This window comes from Serinus canaria, chromosome 1 (assembly GCF_022539315.1).
Source record: "Serinus canaria isolate serCan28SL12 chromosome 1, serCan2020, whole genome shotgun sequence".
Taxonomy (NCBI): domain Eukaryota; kingdom Metazoa; phylum Chordata; class Aves; order Passeriformes; family Fringillidae; genus Serinus; species Serinus canaria.
The window spans coordinates 44,471,705-44,493,680 of record NC_066313.1 but is presented as its reverse complement, the minus strand read 5'-3'; the positions used below and the strand labels follow the sequence as shown (position 1 = coordinate 44,493,680).

Below are 21,976 nucleotides of genomic sequence, written 5' to 3'. Positions count from 1 at the left end.
ACATTTACAAGGTATGGACAAAACAGGCATGGTAAATGCTGTTACTCTGCTGATTCCAGATCTGCCTCATTTTGCTTTGGGCTGCTGCAGAGTTTATGTGTGCAGAGTTTATGTGTGTTTAGGTGACCATGAAATTAGAGAAGTAAGGTGGCTGTAGACTAGTGCTTTACTTTGGCTTTTAAAATATGTTTTGCAATGTAATGCCCCCTTTTTGCTCTTTTTTTTTTTTTTTTTGTGCACTAAAAGCTAGATATCCTTTTCTCATTCCTGTTTTAATGACAAATAACCTCTGCTGCTGCCATTTTGTTCAATATTGGTCAGTAGAACACCCATTGTGTGCAGCTTTCCCCCCCTAAGGCTCCCATATTGGCCTGTGAAATGTCTACAGTGCTTGGATGCCTGGGCTGAGAGGCATTTGAAAAAACTGAAACACAACCTTTAGTATTTTTTTTTTGATGTTCTCAGTTCTTTTTGTAATCTCTGCCACATGCAGAATAAGTGCTTGGGTGGTGGATGTACAGGCCTCCCCTGAATTGGTCCACAGTGTTCTGTAATTTCCTCAAGTTTGAGGATTTAGGAATAAGATTACTAACTGACCTGGACAATGCCCTGCCTCAGGTCATGTGCAAGGTGACAGGTTCATTATTTTGTACACATTCTGTATTTATATATGTTTATTGTTGTGTTCCAACTGACTGTGTGATACAGATCAGGGGCACATCAAAATGATCTCTGGAATTCCAATGGTTTAATACTTTTTCTAAGCTGTAAATCAGTGCTCTCCCTTAAACTGTTGGTTACAACCAGATTTTGATATATTAGCTGCTATACTTAAGGGAATTTTTGCATGCTAAATAGCATGTGAATTAGCCATCCATAAACTGAGACTGAAACCTGGGCAAAAGAAATGGAAAACTCCACAGACTGAGGCTCAGGGGAAGCACTTCTAAAAGCTGCTTTCTCTTTTTGTCTGCTTTTCCACCAATGCTTTAGAAAAATGTCATTTATAACCTTTTGAGCAAGCCAAATCTCCTTTTGTCAGATCAACCAAAAGGAAAAAAAAATCCAACTGTGATAAGGATTTAGAAAATCAAATGATGGGAAAACCCCCTCAGTCCTCCTCAGCTGACCCTGCTGTTGGAGTTGTGGTGCTGTGTAGAAGCCTCAGTGTGCCCCCAATCTGCCACCCTCTCTGTCAGTTGGCTATTGGAAAACATTTCCTCTAATCCCATCATTCAGTGCTGTTGTGGGAAGCAGCAGGCTCCCCAGCAAATCCACCCAGGATGATTTTTGTCCCATTGAAAGGGCCGCCTTATCAGACATAATCGAAACGGCTCATGTGCTGCTCTCTGCAGAGCAAGTGGGTTTTACCATCACTCAGGCCAAAACTAAATATGGATTAAATTGCACCCTGCCAGCACAAAGTGTGCATTGTGTGGCTCTGCTCTGCTGTGCCCAGCCTCAGCGTGCTCCATGCCTGATAAAACACTGCACCCTCCTTCAATCCCTCTTTTTCAAAAGGGCAAAACAAAGCAGCAGTGTCTGTGCTGGAATGTGCTGCAGGTAGTGATCTAAACCTCCATCACCAAAGACAGGGAGAGGATTAATTTAATGCAAGGAGGTTGTTGCTTGGAGGGACTTCATAGGAATGCAAACCAAAGGCCCTCAAAGAGCCCACAACAAAGGGAAGGGAAAAGCCATGTGATCTCAAACTCCTGGTAGGATGGGGAGGACTGGATTAAGGGCTTGGTCTATCTTGCAGAAAAGGCAGGAAATACTGTTGTACTGAATAGGAATGCAAGCAGGGAACAGATTTTGGGGTGGGTGGGTTTTTTTCTAGACCTTCTGGAAAGCATGGACGGAAAATTGCAGCCTGGATAATGACATTTATATAGTAACTGATGTGAGCAAATGTCTGTGCAAATTTTGTGGTCATGTATGTCATGTGTTCTGAGTTGTGCTTTGTTTCCACATAGAGTAAATATCTGTTTTTCAATTCCTGTTTATTGATAATATTTTTATAAATTTTTGTCAGGGGCACTCCATTGCAACCCTGGCAGCGCTGAGAGTCATGAAGATCCCTGTCCTAGCACAAGGTGACCTCCCAAAGATGCTACCTGCAGATCTCCAGGTGAACTCCAAGGACACTCACGTGGGCTGGGCGTGTGGCAGTCAGAGCAGAAAACAATTACAAGACTGCTCAGGAGTGCAGCACATGGACACAGGGGTATAAGGAGTCCTTGCTATTCTGGGCAGGAGATCCCCAGTTAAACTCTGAATTATGTGCTTCAAAGAATGTAGAAATAACAGCATTACCCTGAGAAGAACCAATGTGAAATTTGCTCTGCTAAACCAGAGACAGAGCAGCTTTTGAGTCTCCCCCAAACTTTCCCCCCAGAATCACACACTCCAGCACAAGCACCCTGGCTTTATGTTATCTGCAATCCCTATCTGGATTCAGTTTCCAGTCACTGCTTATGGCTTTATCATAAGGACCAATTTTATGCAATTTTCAAATTACTCCTTCGTCTCAGTCTTCTACTCTTGTCAGTCAGACTGTGCTATTCCTTTCTTATTCATTTAGGGGCCATGACTCCAATCTTCCTTCAAATATACAGCTCCTCTCATTATTTGCTTATCTCTCTTGTCTGCAACAACCTAGTGGTGTGGAGCACCAGGTTCTATTTTCTAAGACATTGTAAAGGCAGCAACTTGACTTTTTCCCCCTACCTCTTTTTCCTCCCCCTTTCTTGAGAAGCAGCATTTTTAGACATCTTTGAAGCACTATGATTTTAAGCATCGATGTTAATTTACTGCTTCTTCAGGGTCCTCCTGCTTGAAGAATGCTGTTATTGCTAAACTGCAAACATCTCAAGACAAAGATGCACCAAATTCTACCATAACCTTAATGTAATTACCCCACTGTGGAATTCTAAAAGAATTAGAAGAATTCACCACTAAATTTGTACAGAAAGGTATTATTAAATTTGAGGTCAACAAACCAAGACTGGTTCACATAACATTTTATTCACAAGTAGAAAAAGTATTACAAAACAATTTATACAAGGTTTTAATTTACATTTGTTAAAGGAGTATTTAAAACAGCACTGTAAGTCCCTAGACATGACATGTGGGCAGTCTAAATGCAGTGATAGTGAATGTTTTCTATTGGCATGTACAACATTGCTTGCCACAGGCAATATACAAAAGACCAATTTGGTTAAATTAAGGAAAAAAGTATATACAAAATATACACATACAGCTAAAAAACACTCTCTTAATTTTTTCCTCCCAATTTGCTCTCAAGCTTTCACTCATAAAAAAAATAGTATCTTTTTCTAGGGTTGCTGGATAAAAACAATTATACAAAGTTTAAATTCCAATGGGAAAACACACTGTGGCAGATGCTGGCAAAATTTTTGAACATTGCTTTTTCAAGAACTGTTATTAGTGAAAAGTTAAATCTCTGTATGTTCTGGAAATATTTTGCCATATACTGAAATGCACATTGGATTTTTTTTCTATTTACAAAGTATATACAAAGAAGTACACATCTCTTCATGCACATGTAGTGAAAAATAATGTTTTGTAACTTCTTAAATGTATGAAAGTATACAAAGAAATTATTCAAAACTACTCATATTTAAATATATATGTGAAAGTATTTTCTGAGTAATTGTACTGTATAACTGCTCATTATTCCAGCAGTGAACAAAAGGTGGTATCTACTACTTAAAACACCAAACCCAACAGCCAGAAAATCTCTTGGATAACTTGTTCACATTGGTTTGAATTTGGGAAGTGTTATTCATGGCTTTTGCACAAAGGAATAGTCTCACTGGGGAAGAGCTGGAGCACCTCCCTGCCATGGCTGCCTGTACTGTTTTTAGCTATTTTTGTGCAGGTCCAACCTTCTTCTGTGTGCTTCAAAGCAAAAGTCTTTTTCCATAATGGATTCTGAATACTGTCTCAACATTTCCATTGCCACACACACTCATTACAAAGATGAGTAATATTTATTGCCAATTTGTTGGCATGTGTTTTGCTGATTGCTTTGCTTTAGTGAAGGCACATTGGGTACTTTAAGGAATAATTGCTGCAGTTCATTACGGACAAGTGTGAGCCTGCTGAGTGTCATGAATCAGTGAAGGTTACTGGCATTATCCACAGAAGCAAAAACAATTTTAGGGATGAAAATGGCTGAGAAAAAAGTGATATTAAGGGATGTGATAAAGCAAACCACTTCTTCTCTTTTGTGTGCAAAATTTGACTTGATGCAGTACTGCAGTGAGAAGGACAGAGGGTCTTGAATGAAAGGGACTCCTAAATGAATGAATCAGTTCACCACAGAGCTTGACCCTTAAAAATAATGCACTAATAAAAAAATCTTGGTAACAGTCTCACTGTATAAACACTTTCATGGCACACCTGCTATAGTCTGACATTCTGATTTGACAGCTGATTCCAATTATTTCAACATTCAAAATTATACACTATAACAAGAAGTGCTGTATTCCAATACTGAGACTACTAATTAAACACAATGTCCTTATCTATATGTCTGACCTTCATTAAACTAAATCTAATTTAAAGCTAATCTCCTGCTACACTTAACAGAGCAATGCCACCTCCCAAAAATGTGATAATTGGATGGAGGGGACTTCAACCACACATGCTGTAACGTGCTAATTCTCTAACTCCCCAAACTAGGTTATTGACTATAATGTAATACATAATAAAAGCTTCAGTTTATTGATAGGTGATCCTTTTATAAACAGAAATCGATTTTTTTTATAAATTTTACATCCTTCAATAGCAGGAATACTATTTAAAATTAGAACCAGCAAAAAAAAAAAAAAATCCTAATGCATGCACAAATCTGCAGGAGGAGTAACTGGCACCACGTTGTCCCACATCTTCTGACACCTGTAGCCATATTTGAGACCCTCCCCTAAACACTCCGAAGTATTTCTATTTCTTGCTGTATTTACATATACTATTAAGCTCACTCCACTAGACCTTTTGAGACTCTGAGGAAATAGAAATAGAGACTGGAAAGGTCATAAATCCACTTTCAGGGTCCTCATAGGATGCTCCTTGAAGTTCAACTTCACAGCTGTTCCAGCTCAGACACAACTGCTCAGAAAGTGTGAAATGATGCCATTTTTTTCCAGCTGGATTGGATACCATGCAACACTGAAGACCAGACTATTTTTGATGAGAATCAGCAGGGGAGTGTAAGGGAAGCATTCAGCTTTAGTGATGGGAGATACAGCTCCAGTCCCTAAAAAAAGTGAAAGAAGAGTGGTTACATAAGTTTGTAAGAAAAATGTATGCACTTCTGTATTTGACTAAACACTAAAAGAGTAGAGGTATACTTACTGCTTGCTGTAAAATTCACCTAAACCTGAAGAGTAAACCTGTAGTAAAACCCACATAAAAAAGCTTAGACCTGTGTGTACATATATAAAATATGGTATATTCTGATTTTGGGTAATTCTTTTGAAAAATAATAATAAAACATTGACCTGTGAAAGACTGTAATACATCCTCAGGCAGTACAAAGACCATCCTTGCCTCAAAATATTTCAAAAAGACATGAAAGATGAAGAGCAGATGAGAAAAAATGCTATAGACTGAGATGAACTAACTGTCTTGGAGTTGTAGAGCGGGCCAGTGTTCATCCTGAAAATACATCTCAAGTAAGCCTGGTCCTGTCCCCTGAACACTACTGAAATTTCTCTGCCAAAAATGCACATATAATGATGCACTGTAGAGTCTGGATGGGGAGAAATTGTACAAAATGAATCAGTAGGGTCTATTACAAGAAAAAAAATGAAGGAAAAAAGCAACCCTCCTGAAGACCTTGATTATTCAAAATTATACACAAATCTCAGTAGTAATAGAGGACAGCAGAAAACTATAAAAGCATACAGTATTTTGAGATGCTAGAAAAGCTGTCTCCATACACACAGAAATCAATAAGAAAATTTACAGTTCATATACTGTAACAAGTACAGTGAAATAAAAGCTTATTTTTGTAGTCATATTTTGAAATCTTGTGGTTCTTTTGATCTAAGAAAATTCTTAAGTAATATGAATTGCATACCTCTGAAGTTGATGCATGGTTTGGTGGGAAAACACCCACAAATTTCTGATTTTTAAAATCTTGTTAATACAGAAATGCATTCCCTTAAAACATCAAGAACTGCTGGGAACTAGCAGTGCTGAGATCTGAAGTTGTATCCATGTCACTTCCCCTCCTACACACAGCCACACAATGCAAATGTCACCAAATGGTATTGGGCACACACAAAAATTAAACTGCCAATGCTGCTGTCTGACACATGGGCAGGTAGTGCCCAGCACTGTTACAGACAAAACTTTGCACTAAACAATACACTGAGAGAAGGATGTGCCACCTGGGCAAGGCTGATGTTGTCAGTGGCACAGCAGATTTTCAGGGTAAGTTCCCTTGAAGTCAATGGCAAAGCCATTCTTGATTTAACAGGCAGCTCCCTTCCCTCTCCTCCTCTGGACAATGTCACCTAAACAATGAAGGCCAGATTTACAAAGAAACTACTGCACTTACATGCTTTCAGAATATGTGTGGGTTTTGCTAAATACTAATTACTTTTTACTTCATATTTAGGAATAACACAAAAGTGTTGATGCAGACCAAATGGAAGAGGATCAAAGGAATGCAGTTTTACTTCTGCAGAGGGCCCAAAATGTTCGTAATTACAGATAGCATAATTTTCTTAATTAAATTTGGTGCATTATTAATATTAGTGGCAACTTCTTATGTTCCTGCCTCTGAGTTTATGCACAGGAGACTGTTTCTCCTTTCCAGCCACAGCCTGCATAGGCCTGGAGCAACAGCCCCACTTGCCATCAGAACACAGGCAATCATTTGGGATCCTTTCACAGATTCGTTACTTGAGGCCCCAGATTACTTCCAAAAGTAGAGAATTCCACTTTAAAAGTAAGGAGTGCAGCTAATATTAAAAAAGATACATGATGAAGCAGCAGCAATGTGACTTTTTGCAACAGTTCCATTGTTACATAGTTAAGACAATTGTTTATCACCTCTTTGCATTTTGACCTCAGACCTGCATTTTCTCTGAGCTTTTATACATAAAGTTGCATTTTATGGACTAACTTACATTTTATCTGATGACATGGGAATATACATGGCATTATAAGGCATTTGAGATTCTCTTGTGTTTCTAGTACTCCTGCAGTAACTCCACAGAAAGGCTTTGTAAATATTTTTAAATGAACACTTGTATGTCTTTTATGCTTTGTTTGCAAAAAGCAAAGCCAATTCCTCAGGTCTCACTCATAAACAAAGGCTAGCCTCAAAAGGCTATTAAACTGATTTTTTCTCTTGAAATTTAATGAAAAAAATCCTTGATAAAAGCTGACTGATGTACAGACTTACCCCTGTATTCTGAATAATATTTCAACACCACAGTTTGTGTAATTACACCTTTCAAATTTAGTTAATGATTTAAAAATGTGAAACTGCTGGGTCTCTTGTAGAGGTTTAATTTATTTCAGCAATAGCTAGGTGTAACCTATGGAGAAATATAACCCTAGAACTTCTTACATTTCTATATTTATCTAGCTCTACATGCCTGGAGCACTTATTCTCATTCCTTTGTAGTTATGTTTTTTACCTCTTTATCAGTCCGTAGAGTCATTTGTTGTTCCATTACACTTTGTCTTTGGCTGGCCTTCAGCAGTCACCGAGTTCTGAAGTGACGAAACTTCTGTGCATGTTCTATGTTCAGAGATTTCAAAGGACTTTGCAACATTTCCATCAAGAGCCTTAGCTGAAAGAAGTACTTCACTTGGTTCCTGGTTATTATCCAATTCAACAGCGGCTGCATTTTCAGTCTCAGGGCTGCAGGATTTTGCAGATCCTCCAGCCAGTTCTGAATATGATTCACAGATAGAAATGCTGTCACAACAAGCTGAGTTTTGCATAAGAGGCCAAGCATCTGGAATGTCTCCACAGGCAGAGTGTGAAAGAGAACCAAGGAAAGCAGGAATCATTTCTCCTACAGAATCAGAAGCTCTGCAGAAAGATAAAAGGCGCATGGTTTTAAAAAGCATTCCAGAAAATATTATCAGTATTTTAATTACTGATCATTTGTAATAGGTATTTCAAGAAGGTTTAACAGGGTTATATTAATACTCTAGAGACATGCTGTACAAACTAATTCTGCTGAGAAGGAATACAGTCTGTTCCTTGGCTGGAAATGCCAAAAGCTCTGGTGACCAATTCTTCGGACAGTGAATCCAGGATTCCACAAAACATGAACTACAGTTGGAGTTGTTTAGGGTCAGAAATATGACAAAAAATACTATAGTAGTGTTCAGGTATAAGCACTGTCACAAAGAAGGATTTTTTTTTCTCAGTGCATGGATAGGGGTGTATTTAGACAAGATGTAGCAGGCTTAAAATGCAGCAACAAAGATGGTTGGGCAGAGTCTAGAATCTCCAACACTGGGGGGGGGTTGGTTGGTTTTGTTTTTTAATTCCCCAAATTAAATTTTTTTCTGTCTGTAGAAAGATGAATATCTAATGGAAGTAAAAGAAGTAAAGTGGCTTCAGACTGGGAGAATGGAGTAGGCAATGAGGCATCTTGAAACTGTGTTTGCTTTAAACCTGAAAACGTATTCACTTTGGATTTTTCAGTTTGTTCTGTCTAAAATGTGAAAAGTTTTTCCTCTATTCTCTTTTACATGTAAAGGACATAATATTAAAAAAGAGCAAACTTTTTTTTTTTTTTAATGGAAAATGGAAGAAAGTATAAGTGGAAACTAAGTATTATCTACCTTGAGTGTATTTAAAGTGCATGATAATAGTGACATGTGCCAAACACTGCTGAAAGTCCACTAATGTTTTTCACTATTTATACACACCAAAATAAGTATTAACAAAGCCAGGAAGTTACACCAACGTTTTATTACCAAAAACAGTCTGCAGATTTTTAAAAATGCAAGGGCTATTTAAGTCTGATATGCAGTGTGACAAAACTGGTCCCATATTAACACGCCTAGAACAGTTTTTAAGTAGCCTTACTCATTTCCAAAACATAACACTTTAATAGCTCTGATATACACACAAAGCATTTTCAGAGATGAGGCCAAAAGTCAGGACATTGCACCACAATTGAAGGAAATGCATTATTCTGGCAAAGGAAATTGGCACAAGCTCCATTTCTACTGGAAGGAACCACAGGATCTTTGATGTCCACATAGCATGGATATTACAGTTATTTTTAAAGCCTTAACCAAAAGATTCCTCAAAAAGTACACAACTCTCAATTTGTCAGCCTCGGTGGTATACAAGGATGACTCAAGCTTGTTGGTATTTAAACAAGTTGTTATAGAAAACTTAGATATTTGTGCTTAGGTCGCTAAGTCACCTTGCACAAACAATACTTATGGAGAAGCCGCCTCTACATTTTTAGTAACATGTGGCCATAAGAACAAAACAGCTGAAGACCAATTTAAACCTTTTATGGAAAATTATTCTAGCTAAAAGAAATAAATACATCCTGTATTAAAATCTGTAACCAGGAAACTCTGAAGGACACCATAAATTTTATATATTTAGCTCGTGGTCCTTCTGTAAAAATAACTACTACTATACTTATACTCAGCTGATTGAGAGAAAATAAAAGCTAAAACCTGCTAGAAATTCAGAAATAATAGATATTTCAAATCTTGCAGTCCTTAAAAAAAAAATCTTCATTCCACTTGTGAACTGTACCTCAATCCCCCCAGATTCCTGGGTTTATGCAGCAACTTGCTAACCATTAGCAGAAGAGGAGGTGGTCAAAGCCTATAGGGTGCCACAGAGTAGAAGGGACATTATCTGCTTGTGAGAGAAGCCACTTCTTCAGAGAAACCCATGGATCAAGTCAGCATTTACTACGTAATACTTAATTTTTTCACCATAAACCTATTCTTGCACAACACGGGATGCTATGGGTACAGCTCATCAAAATCCCTCATTCCACTTCAAGCAGCTGTTGTTTCTGTATAAATATTAATTTGACTGCATAAAAAATACTTCATGTTTAATACACACTTGTAAAACTAAGTTACCTTTCATTGAGAGTGGTCTGAGAGTGGAAAGCACAGCTGTGGCTGCTGTGCTCCATGCTACAGGTTTCATCACAGCACAGTGAGGGAATCAAGTGAACCGGTCCTGAGGAATGAAAATTAATTTTAATAGTGTTAAAACTATCAAAGCTCTGCATAAACTTAGTCTCTGATCTTTTTCAAACTATCTGACTAATTTGTCAGATAGTTTGAAAAAGATCAGAGACTAAGTTTAAGACTAAGACTAAGTTTTTACAGCAAGAGATCTCTTGCTGTAAAACATTTTTGAAAACATCTTTATTCCTTTAAAATTGAAATATTTATAAAAGCCAAGCCCTTCCTCTAGTAGTAACATAGAAGCCAGTCATGAGTACCTATTTTTTAAATTCATTTTCTTCTCAGTTGAATACACATAAGTGGAAGCATTCTGAGTAAAGCTATCAGGATGATATTTAATCCTGTGCTTTTGTGTTAAATTATGTATTTCTTAATAATTTTTATTATTTCTTATTGTTTTATTATTTCTTATTATTATTATTTCTAAATGTAATAACTGCATCTGTTCTGATATGGCTTCACAAAATGGCAATGATTTGAATTGTCCAGGTTGTTAATGTCCTTTAGCATTAATACCACATTCTTAGATACTCTCTGGTAAATCCTTCACAGTAATTTAAGTCTCAAAGCCATATGCAGTGCTATTTTTTTCAGAAATAAATGAGATAGATATTTAAATTTTTTTTTCAGGTGAAGTCACTGAAATGAATAGAGGAAGAAACAAAAAAAAAAAAAAAAAAAAAAAAAAAAAAAAAAAACAACCAAACCCCAAATACCTACTTAAAAATCCTTTCTGCTTATTAAGAAATTAGCCTAGGACACAGGTTAGTTTGACAGTGTTAGCTCTGCAGTTGAATTGCCACAACTCAAGTGTTAGATAAAATGAAGTCACCTTTCAGTAGACATAACATACCACATGTCTGTGATGCACTTCTTTGGCACTGGCAGCATGTTCTGTGGTCATATTCACTTAGCCTTGGTCTATCAAAACATGATAATTCAGAGCCATTGTAGTGAATGTCTTGGGATCTCAGAGACCCTTTGAACAAAGGGAATGAAAATCCATGTCAGTAAGTGTTACCCTTTCTCCTGCTCAGAGCCCTCTATCTGCACAGACAGTGTAATGCCATGCTATAAAGTACGTCCATACATTTTCCAGTTGAAGGACCCACAGTGACCGTGTGCCTTCCAATAATGTGAACCACAGATTTTGTAACAAAGCCTAGAACAGCTGGTTCAACTACAGCCTCTTCTAGGAAGACATCTGCTCTCATTTTGATGATTTGAGAGTATATCTTATTCACTGCTACATTTTTGCAGTGTTTAATGATTCTCAGTGATTCCCATCTGAAATTTTCCAGAGTCAGCTTTCAGCCACTGGGATTTTGTTTAGATTATCTTCAAGAGCTTTATATTAACTGCAGACTACCTTTAATCTCTATAATTGTAGGCCAAGGCAAACAAGTCACTGCACTTCACTAAATGAAGTCTGAATTCACTGTGTCAGAATTTCTTAAAATTCATGTGTAAGGCAAATTCTAGGTGAAGAACAATTCTTACAATGCCTCTGTAAACCTTTTAATTTCTGCTTGCACTGCAAGCAGCAATAACAATACCAATTCATCCTAGATAGTATCCTTGTTTGGCATCCAGGGTTCTTTAGATGCTATAAACACATTTTAATATAAGTTTTATAAAACTACAAATGGGAACTAGAGTGCTTTTCACTTTTTTCTTTCTTAATTTAAATTAAGAGACAGAAAAAATGTTTATTATAAACAAATTACACTGATGAGCTGTTAATGATTTAAATGAAATTTACAGATCTGTCTCAGGCATTTAATTAATCTTGAATGTGCCCATAAAACCAAAACTGTAAAGGACAAATCTCTCATCTACACTGGCCACATTCATTATCTTGATGACTTAACCTGTGTTTCACAATAGCATTTGATGCACAGATCTTCCAAAACTGGTATTTCCACATTGACATTGCAACTCTGGTATGTCCCATCTTGGATCATGAATAGTCCAAATGTATCTGTGCAGCCTCTAGCAGAGTATGGCATGGGGTGATGTAATTGGAGTATTTCTGAGCATTTACACAGCATTTTCTCAGTAGCAGCTGGAACTTTCACAAGTTGGCAAACTTGGATGGAGTCCTGGGCTCTGCTGTATTGACCATCTCAATCTAAACTTGCTTAAATGATGTAGACATTTCATTTCTTTACCTACAGAGGGATCTGCCAAACTGATACCCCTCTATAAATATTACCAAGAAACAGTAAAAACTGGAAACTCACAGCTTGGTTTCTTCTCCATGAACTGCCTTTTGCAATAGATGACACAAAGGATGAGAAGAGCCAAGAGCACTGTTGCAAGTGCACTACAGATAACAGCTGCCAGAGCAGTGTCTCGAGGGCTGGAAGCAGTTGAAGGGATCTTCACAAGATTTACTTTGGTAGTACCTGAAAGACAATTAAATAATAATTAAGGCAAACTGCAGACATTTCCAGAATATAGTCATGTAAATGAAAGTCTGGGAAACAGAAGAGGTTTGGGGCACAGAAAAAAAGTGAATGCTTTTAAAAAAAAAAAGTATTCATAATGTAGATATGATCATCAGCACCTTCAGTATGAAAAGGAGTCTTGGAAAAGATATATTGCAAAATGTGCCATAATGACTGGGGATGCACACCAACACATTCAGACTGTCCATGAGAATGGACTCAGATCCTCACCATGAAAACAAAGACATTTGAAGGTTTAATGCCACATGAATTTAATATGGAGAGCATTTCCTAGGGCAGAGTTGAGAGAGTGATCCACTAGAGGGAGGCACAAATACATGAACATCCCTTAATAAGGAAACTTTCTGGGCACTGAGACACCCACAGAAGTTCAAATGCCATCAAAATCATCATCCTGCTTTGCATGACACCATGGTCACTTCCAGGATCAAACCCAAGATTTCAACTCTGCAAAATCTTTTTCTTCAGTGATTTTTTTTTAATACTATGTAATACCTCTAGTCAACATTCAACAGATTAACTTTATACCCTTATTCGTGAAGACTTAAGCAATGTTTCCAGCTACAAATGTTTTCACCTTTAGGTGGAAAGTGAGAAATATTTTTAAATAATCAAAACTTTAACTACACCTGTTGAAACTGTCTTAAAATACTATTTTAAAATTAAATTAGTTTTTAAACAATTTATGAATTTTGACAGCCCACCTATTTCAATCTATTTTGAAGTCTTCCTAAATTCAATAGGAAAAAAGGAATAAAACATAGAATATTTCTATGACAGCAAAATTTAAGAAACCACAAACCATATTTTACTAACTTTCAAAAATAAATTATTGTGCCTATTTACCCCAGAAGATATTTGGTTAAAACCTAAAGACTATAATATCCTAAGAAATGGTCCATGCAGTCATAAGTTTAAATTGTGAGATAAATGTCTGCCAAAGTATATTAAAACCTCTAATCAAATTGTACGTAAATACAATAGTTCAATATCATTACTGCAATTTCGTGATGGCAGGAAAGAACTTCCTAGCTTAGCCAGTGCAACCAGTGGAATTGTATTACTGAGGAATAATTTTCTGCAACAGTTATGGTATTTCCTCTACACACATCAAACATGGGCACCAAAATGTTTGTGATACTGTATTGCTTTGTTATAATACCTATAGGGATTGACAAAACCTAGGCATTTTGAAAAATTGACTTAATTCTAAGACTTGTGACCACTTAATGCCAAAGAAAAAACACCATTCTATGAAATAAAGAATCCAGAAAATTAAAGAAATAACCCACTAAATGAATTAAATGAAAACAGTTTCTGCAGCTTACAGTATCATGTAGTTGCTAGTAAATAGGGTAATATAAAAAAGTGGAGAGATCAGACCATGGCCATTTTACAGAACAAAGTTAGTTTAGTTGCTCATTTCCTGATTTCAGCATGAAGAGAAACAAGTATTACTGTATTTTCATCTGCTTAAATATTTCCATTTACCTTCAATTTGCACTATTATGTTCCACTGTCACATCAAAATCTGAAGAGCAAATTCATAGCAGATCTTTTGTACATGCTTTCAACTTGCCAAATTGCGCAGAGGGGAGCAACTGGAGAAAGTGCAACGGAGAGCCACAAAAATGAGGAACTGAAGAGTCTCTCTCTTATGATCAAAGTTTGAGAGATCTGGGATGGCTCAAGCTCAAGAAGGCTCAGGGGAACCTCATCAGTTTGTATAAATCCTTGGAGGGAGCATGCAAAGAGGGCAGAGCCGTGCTCCTTCCTCAGTCAGAGCTAAGTTCTGTGGCCTCTTTTCCAAATCTCCAATATTACTTTTAAAGAAAATGCAATAAGGGTCATAATAATTTGTCATAACTCGAATGCTCTTGGCAGGAGCACCTCAATCTTCCACAGAAAAAACTTCTCACTCGGTTTCTAGGATTCTTGCAGCTGTAGTTTACAGTTTATATTTAAGCAGACTGAAAAAATTTCTGCATTAAGTTCCAGGATATCTGTGAGGAGCAGTAAATACACATAAAATCCTGTCTTTATAGCAAGGTGTGCTGGCTTTGGTGTGAAGATCAGACTGTGCTTTGGTATCAGGTTTTCAATTTTAGTTAACTGCCTGATCTAGTCTTTAGAAGGTTAAAGACAGACTGGACAAGTATTTAAAAACCAGACAATAAATGTGATCTGAAAATATTTTTCATATCAATGCACCTATTTGTATTAATGTACATAAGAGCACTAAACAGTTCTTAGCAATTAGGCCTTCACAATTTGCAGAAAAAAGAATTATCAATTTTGAAGGGCAAAAAAGAAAAAGAGCACAGGAGACAAAGCTTCTATGTTTTTGTCTCTGTTCATTTGCTTACAAAATGCATCTATTTTCAAGTATGGTTGCATATTACATATTCTAGGAAAATATAAATTATATATTTCTTTAAGGTCCACCAGCAATATTCAAACTGGAAATGCAGTGATTTCATGTTGAATAGGGATAGCAAAACTGAAATTTTTTTTAGCCATCTAGCTATTTAAGATTTATTTGCTTGACTTTTTTTTTTCACTTGAGAAAGCAATTTTCTATTCCTGAGAATGTCTACCACTCATCTTCACCTTCAAAGAACTTTTTGGAATAGCTACCCTGAGCAGTCCATTGTAGTCTAGCTCTAATTATAATGATAGTGATCTTCCCTGCAGAGACCAACATTTCAGAAGTGGATTGCTATTGTAGAAGTGGCCCGTTGGGCATTGCTGAACTCTGCTTTCAGTGTTACTCAGACATGTATGCATTTTCATAAACTCTTTCTTTTCAGACTTAATGGTCCCGCTTCAGTAAAGCAAGGAGTTGCATTTTAAATTTAAACTTGTACTTACATCTATTAGATGATTACGTGATTAAATTTAAATATGCAATTAAACCCTTTGTGAACTGCATGGGATACATTGAGAAAGGAGGGAGGAGGTGCACACTGTTTTCCGATTGTGGAAAGCATGTGCATATTATCCGTATTTTATTTAAGAAATCTATTTCCTTTTTTAAGTCTTAGTTCTAACATATTCTGAAAATGGGCTAATGTTGAAGGAGAATTACCCAAAATATCAAACTGTCTCCTGCATAATTTTGAGCAGTAAGCCCAAATACACATTCTTCCCTTAATTAATCAATATTACATTATAATGGCAGTATATGCAAAGGTGTGGTCCTTGAAAGCAAGAAAACTTTAATCCAAGGCAGTTAAACAGCAGTAACTCAGCTAATATGGAACATATGAACCCCAGCTGTATCACTAAAATCTCTGCCAATAAACAGAATAGCTGAATTTTCGGCCTATTATACCAAACAACAAGAGACAGGGCAAAATATAAAAAGACTTCCTTTGTCACTGATTTCATGTTTGTTTTCTCCATTTTTATTTTTTTTTTTTCAGAACCATGATTAATTACAGTCGCTACTAGAATCAGCAAACCTAAAAGAAAGCTTTTTGTGCTAGATCAACCATGTGAAAAATAACTTGCAATGCTGTATGTGTCTTCCATGGATACAGGAAACATACACTAACTAGTAAAGCTGAGGAGAATAAAATGTGGAATATTATTTCTGGGTTTCTTTCTTAATGTGTCCAGTCAATGCTAACCTAAAGAGAGTTTACTCAAAATAACACAGTTAATCCAAACTGCACTTAAAAGCAGCAAAATGGTAACATTGTACAGAGTGCCATCTGTTACTATCAGGATTGGAAGTAAAACGCAAAGCTTAAAATATTGTTAATTCCTGAATATGGGTATTCCTGATTGACAGGGGAAAGGAATATTTGCCTATTACAAAAACTGTTTTTCCATTACCTTTATGTTGAATGGCCCAACTCAGTGGTATCAGCCTTAATTTGACAAGAATTAAGGGCTCAGACATACCCTCAAGTTATGTAATTTAACAAGTTCCTGCCTGTCAGCTGCACTGCAGTGGCTATCTGTGTGTGTGCCCTTGATCCACAGAAAAGGCAAGCCAGTGTAAGGCAATGTGGCTCACTTTGAAATTCTTCCATTTTGGAAAAAAAATAAAAACAAAAACTGAAGATGTTTATATTCATTTAAAAGTAAGAAAGCTGTATGTTTACCTAGCCCCAAGCAAGCAAAAGGATGTATTATATATTCTTATGTATCATATAGACAATTCAAATACTACATGTACAAGATCTGTATACATAGATTAAATACTTATGTTTTATAAACTACTGAGCACCAACAGAAATGGAAAGCAAGTTTCCCCAAATATATCTTTGAGTCTTCACAAAGCAGCAGATTGCCTCCCTTCTTCTGGTCTTTCAAGTAGGAGGCAAGAGACTTTATTAAACATTACTGTTGGAGACTGTGGTAACCAGTGGGGACAGAGCCTCCCAACATCTGTAAAAAGACAGCCTTTTGTGTGCACAGCCTACACCCAAAGTTCATCGTGTCAAACCACATTTTTCAAATGTGCTCCAAGTGCTGACTGCAATTTTTTTCCTTTTGTTTGTTTTATTTTGCTGGTTTTGTTATTTTTTTAATAAATGTACCAAAAAGCCCTAGGGGAGAAAATGACTATTCAAGTATTTATCCATTGTTTGGAAATCCTGAGAAATATGCTTATAAATTAAAATCTTTGAAATTTGATTTATTCATTTCCAAGACCATTTCTCTTGCCCTGTGTATTTTCACAAACTCCAGCTGCTGACAGGCTTTTATGTTTAAAATAGTAGAACAATTGCACTGTGTATGTGAATTTAAAATACATATGAACTCCACAGTACTGGATACACACCACAATGTCTGTAACACATAGTCAACCTCTGCTACACATTTTTCTTTTAGCAATTCAGAGATGTGAAATCTTGGTATTACGATGGTGATCTAATTGAGCCACTGTAGGGGCACAAAAGTAACATTGTTTCATACACAAAACTTCCAACTTCAAGAATTGTCTAGCACGTGAATATTGAAGTCCATGAGAGTAACAGCTCAGACCACTGCTACCCTCAAATAACCTGAAAAAAACCCAAGAGTAAGAGAAAAAAAAAACAGAGGAAGTGGGATGAAATCTGTGTCACCACTGAACTACACATTCTACCCCCCAGCATAAGTGGTTATTAATAAGAAAAGACAGATCTCTCCTCCATAAACTGGAAATGCCCAGCCTGATCTGATGGCACCAAGTCTGTGTTGCTGGTAATGACTGTGGTGGTGCCATCAATTTTCTTTCTGACTTTCGCTTCTAGAAGCCAACTTTACATTGGTGACAGTTCAGGGTGGGCAACACCTATTTTCTTGAAAATGCCACTTCTTTTTTAGGTGTTTCCATGTGTTAATGTCCCATAAAGCTTATGTCAGAACATATGAGATTGCTTGATACAGCAGAAAATCTATTTTCTTACATCACCTCTAACTTGTATTTTAAACGCATTCTTTGGCAGACATGTTCTATGAAATAGAACACGCTATTTCAGGGTATTCTCTTGTTCAAATCCAACTCTAGAATTTATCCATCCCACACAGGCTATGAAAGCTGTTTCATTTTTCAACAAAAAGTGAAAGCATGAAGTATTTTTTTTTGTATTTTTGTACTTTGTATTCTGTATGTGCAGTCCTATTTAATCTTTAGGACTACCCAGATGGAGAACAAAAATTCCCTGTGCAGAATTTGAGTCAGTTTGGTCTGTGTATGACAGCTTCTGCTCTATTCAGTCTCTGTACACACTCTGTTGCTCTCAGTCCCAAAACCCTTCCAACAAGACACGGCCCACAGAAGCAGAGGAGGAGTTTGCATTGCTGAAAAGCAAACTGTGCTCATGTGGGCAGCTGCTGCCAGCACCCATTTGCTAAGGGAGGAGAGGGGGCCATGAACCCTTCTGAATCTACCTGCATATTCACCAGTTAAATGACAATGGCACTCATGTAAGCACATCTGAAGGGTGTCTCTTTAGCCAATAGAGAATAACCCACTTGCATTAATCAAAACTGTAATTGAACATTGTGAATCCCATGCATACAGGTTACAGATCTGTTCCAAAAGGTTCAAACAAGCTCTTAAAGCTGCTCTGTGATGAGGTTGGATTGGTGCATAGATTAGTTTTCAGCAGTGTGCAAAGCTCTGTCCTGTGTCCATGCCTGAGGGCTGGTAGAGCAGCTAAGCCTTCCCCTAGGCAGGGAACATCCATGCTCTTCCATACACATCAATGTATTTATTTGTACAAATCCCAGGAAAGCAAGAAATTACATGTAAATCAGTCATAAAAGAGTTTTTGTCTCTGATTCAACAAGAAGCAATTCCCAACACTTCACTTTCTCTCCCAAATATTTCCCTCCTTATCCTGGTTCAGCTGTGGTAACACCCAGGGAGTAAAGCACAAGATTTCACAATGATTGCAAGACTGTGCCCTAAGTGTGTTGACACAAATTTCCATAAACATCACTATGCAATATGTATTGCATTGGTCTATGCAGTACATTTTCAAGAACTATGGCTTTTGTCCTTGCTTTAAAAATTCTTTGTAAAGGTAACAGTACTCAGCTATCTGCAAGCTGCTCTGTCATCAGAATAGCAGAGTATACAGTGATACAATTAATTCATAAAGTTTCTAAAGCTTTAGAAAATAGTGCTTGCATATTCAAAAATAAATATATCAATAAGTGATACATTAAGAAAAACTACTCTATTTGGATATCAAATTAGGTGCAGGAATAATTTCCTCATTTTGGTCAAAAAGCAGCTTCTTGAATTGGCCAAATAACTTATCTAGTCCAGACATCTAGATGTTCCAGCAGCTACCAGAGAATTCAACAAAGTTTTAGTAGCTTTACCTTGTTTAGCCTCCTGGCCTAAAATTAAAATCTGAAATAACTGGGAAAGGAAAACAAAATCCTGATAGTTAGGATTCACTCTTCAAACTCTCTGTAATGTACTAATATTTTTTGCTACCAAATATGAAAAATATAAATGCTATGGAAATTCTTCCAATTATTAGAAATCCCATGCAGAAAAAGCCTAGTTATTAGATATGAATAATAAAAAATCAGCACTCAAAGAGTTCTGGAAATACATAAGTATGTGCATGTGTGTTCACCACTGGACTGTTTATTACATTAAAATTTTAAAAGGTTATTTCCAAATTGAGGGAATATATGAGAAATAAAAAAAGAAGACCCACAACTTTCAGACTGCAGATAATTCAGAGTAATCTAAAAGTCAATACACATAAAATATTGATGCCATTGCATTTTGGTATCCATTTTGAAAAGTGACAAAGGGACAAGGCTTAAGTACGCAAAAGTTGAGGTGTAAAATATGTAATTTTAAAATACAAATCTATCTGGGGAGCTAGAGGCCTGTATTAGGTCACATACTTCCTATACCATGAGAAGAAAAGGTTAAATACAGAATAGAATCTGAAACATTTGTCATATGAGTAACACAGTTCCTTATGTCACCATGCTCAGCCTTTAGATACAGAAACCTGGAGAAGGATAATGCACTTTGCTCTTCCCATAAATTACTCAGGGGCAGAGAGGAGCCTCCACTTCTCCTAAAACTCTATGGAGAACAAAAAATCTATGATCTTATTTGAAAATTAAATTAAGAGACAAAACACAAGCATGGCTTCTAATTCCTTTCAGATGCAGCTCTTGAAAGAGGAGGTAGTGAGGAGGTTTCTGCCTTTTGAGAAAGCTTAAGAGCTCTTTGCCAAGACATATGAAATGAAGACTCTCCTACCACCTCCATGGAGATAGTTTTAGCCACTAGGCTCAAAGCTGAGCTAGGTAAAAGCTTATTTCTCCTCTTCAGCTGAATTGTAAAGCTTTGGCAGAAGGAGCAAGGGCCCCTCTGCACAGCCGACACTCACGTGCTATGTAGACCAGAACAAAATTAAATAAACTAGACTTAGGCTTGCTCAGCAATTACATTTTCCCTGTTTACAATTATTTTTAAATATCACAAAGTTACCTTAAATTCTCCACACAAGGCACATGTTGGGTAGAGAAATAAGTCTGCACTAGGGAAGACAAAAACTATGTTTATGTAATTAAGACAGTTTCATAATACACTCCATTGAGCTGAATTACAATTCTGAATTAAGGTTAAGAGTTGCATAACCAATGCTACTAGTATTTTTAAAGTTTTAATCTTGCAATCCCAAGATCTTTTAAAACCACTTTTTTGGGGGGGTAAGTTACACAAAATACATGGGATTAATAATTCTGTAACATAGAGGTTAACACCTTTAGAAGTTGGCCATGCATCCCCAGCTTGTTGTATTAGTGCAGAAATCATAACTGCTGTAGTTTACTGTAAAGAAATTACCTACAGTGCATCAGTGTGCATGCACATGCAAACTGTATCACAAATGAAAAAGCTGTAGCTTTGACATCAGAAATAACAATAGCCTATGAAAAGAAGTTATTAATTCACCACTTAGAGCTGTGGGGAGCAGAAAGCCAAGTTATGCAAAACAAAAGGCTGCTATATCCTTGGATCCTGCTATATAAAGGATCCTTGCTTTATTATGTTACTTTATCTGAAACATAACATCTCCCCTCTTTAACAGAAGTCAGTAGGAATTAGCCATACACTAAAGAAGACATTCTGAAAGGTTATCTTCGAAGAGTCAAGCTTTACAGATGAGATTCATCTGACCAAAGCAAAGATCTGCTTTGGAGGGAATCACCTAAACTTTCTCTACAGGGGATGGGGAGGGCTGGGGGCATGTGTGGGTTGGAGAAATTAGGGTGTAATAAGTCTGATTTGTTTTAAACACCACCCTTGATCTCACCATATAGAGACAACTTCAGATCACCAGCTCACAGATGTAACCATTACACTTATTCACAGTCAAGAAGGTGCCATCCTACTCTGGTTTTGTCAAGAAACAATGAAGGGTTTTGAGGGCCTTTGACTTCCTCTGTTTCAGTTTGTTAACAGATGTTAAACATTTGACGCCAACTCCATTGAAAAGATAAAATCAGTCACAACTGCAAAATCTGTAGCAACTTCTTTACAGTGGCAGAACCCCAGAAAAGTCCAGCAGTATTTAATACCTCACATTCTGCATGGAATAGAAAATAGTGTGTAGCAACTAAAGTGAGACTTACAGAATTACAGGTTTTGCCTCTCCCGTAATTTAAGTGAACAAAGGCCCAGTGGGAAATAATGTGCAACAATGTAAATACAACCTGTATTAGAGTAATTATATATGAGGGAATCTCATGGTTGCAGGCTTCAATTCTGGCATGTTCTAACT

General features: G+C 36.8%; 1 protein-coding gene across 3 annotated transcripts in view; it reads right to left on the bottom strand.

The window, feature by feature from the left end:
• Positions 1-3,005: 3,005 nt before the first annotated feature.
• Positions 3,006-21,976, bottom strand: part of TNFRSF19 (TNF receptor superfamily member 19) — a 57,428-nt gene continuing 38,457 nt past the window's right edge. For all 3 annotated transcript variants that reach the window (XM_018908505.3, XM_030234770.2, XM_050980866.1), the window contains 5 exons: positions 12,483-12,647; positions 11,093-11,218; positions 10,126-10,228; positions 7,683-8,083; positions 3,006-5,284 (listed from right to left, as the gene is read on the bottom strand). In XM_018908505.3, coding sequence (XP_018764050.1) covers positions 7,690-8,083; positions 10,126-10,228; positions 11,093-11,218; positions 12,483-12,647 — 788 coding nt within the window. In that variant the 3' untranslated portion in view covers positions 3,006-5,284; positions 7,683-7,689. The remainder of the gene's footprint in view (positions 5,285-7,682; positions 8,084-10,125; positions 10,229-11,092; positions 11,219-12,482; positions 12,648-21,976) is intronic.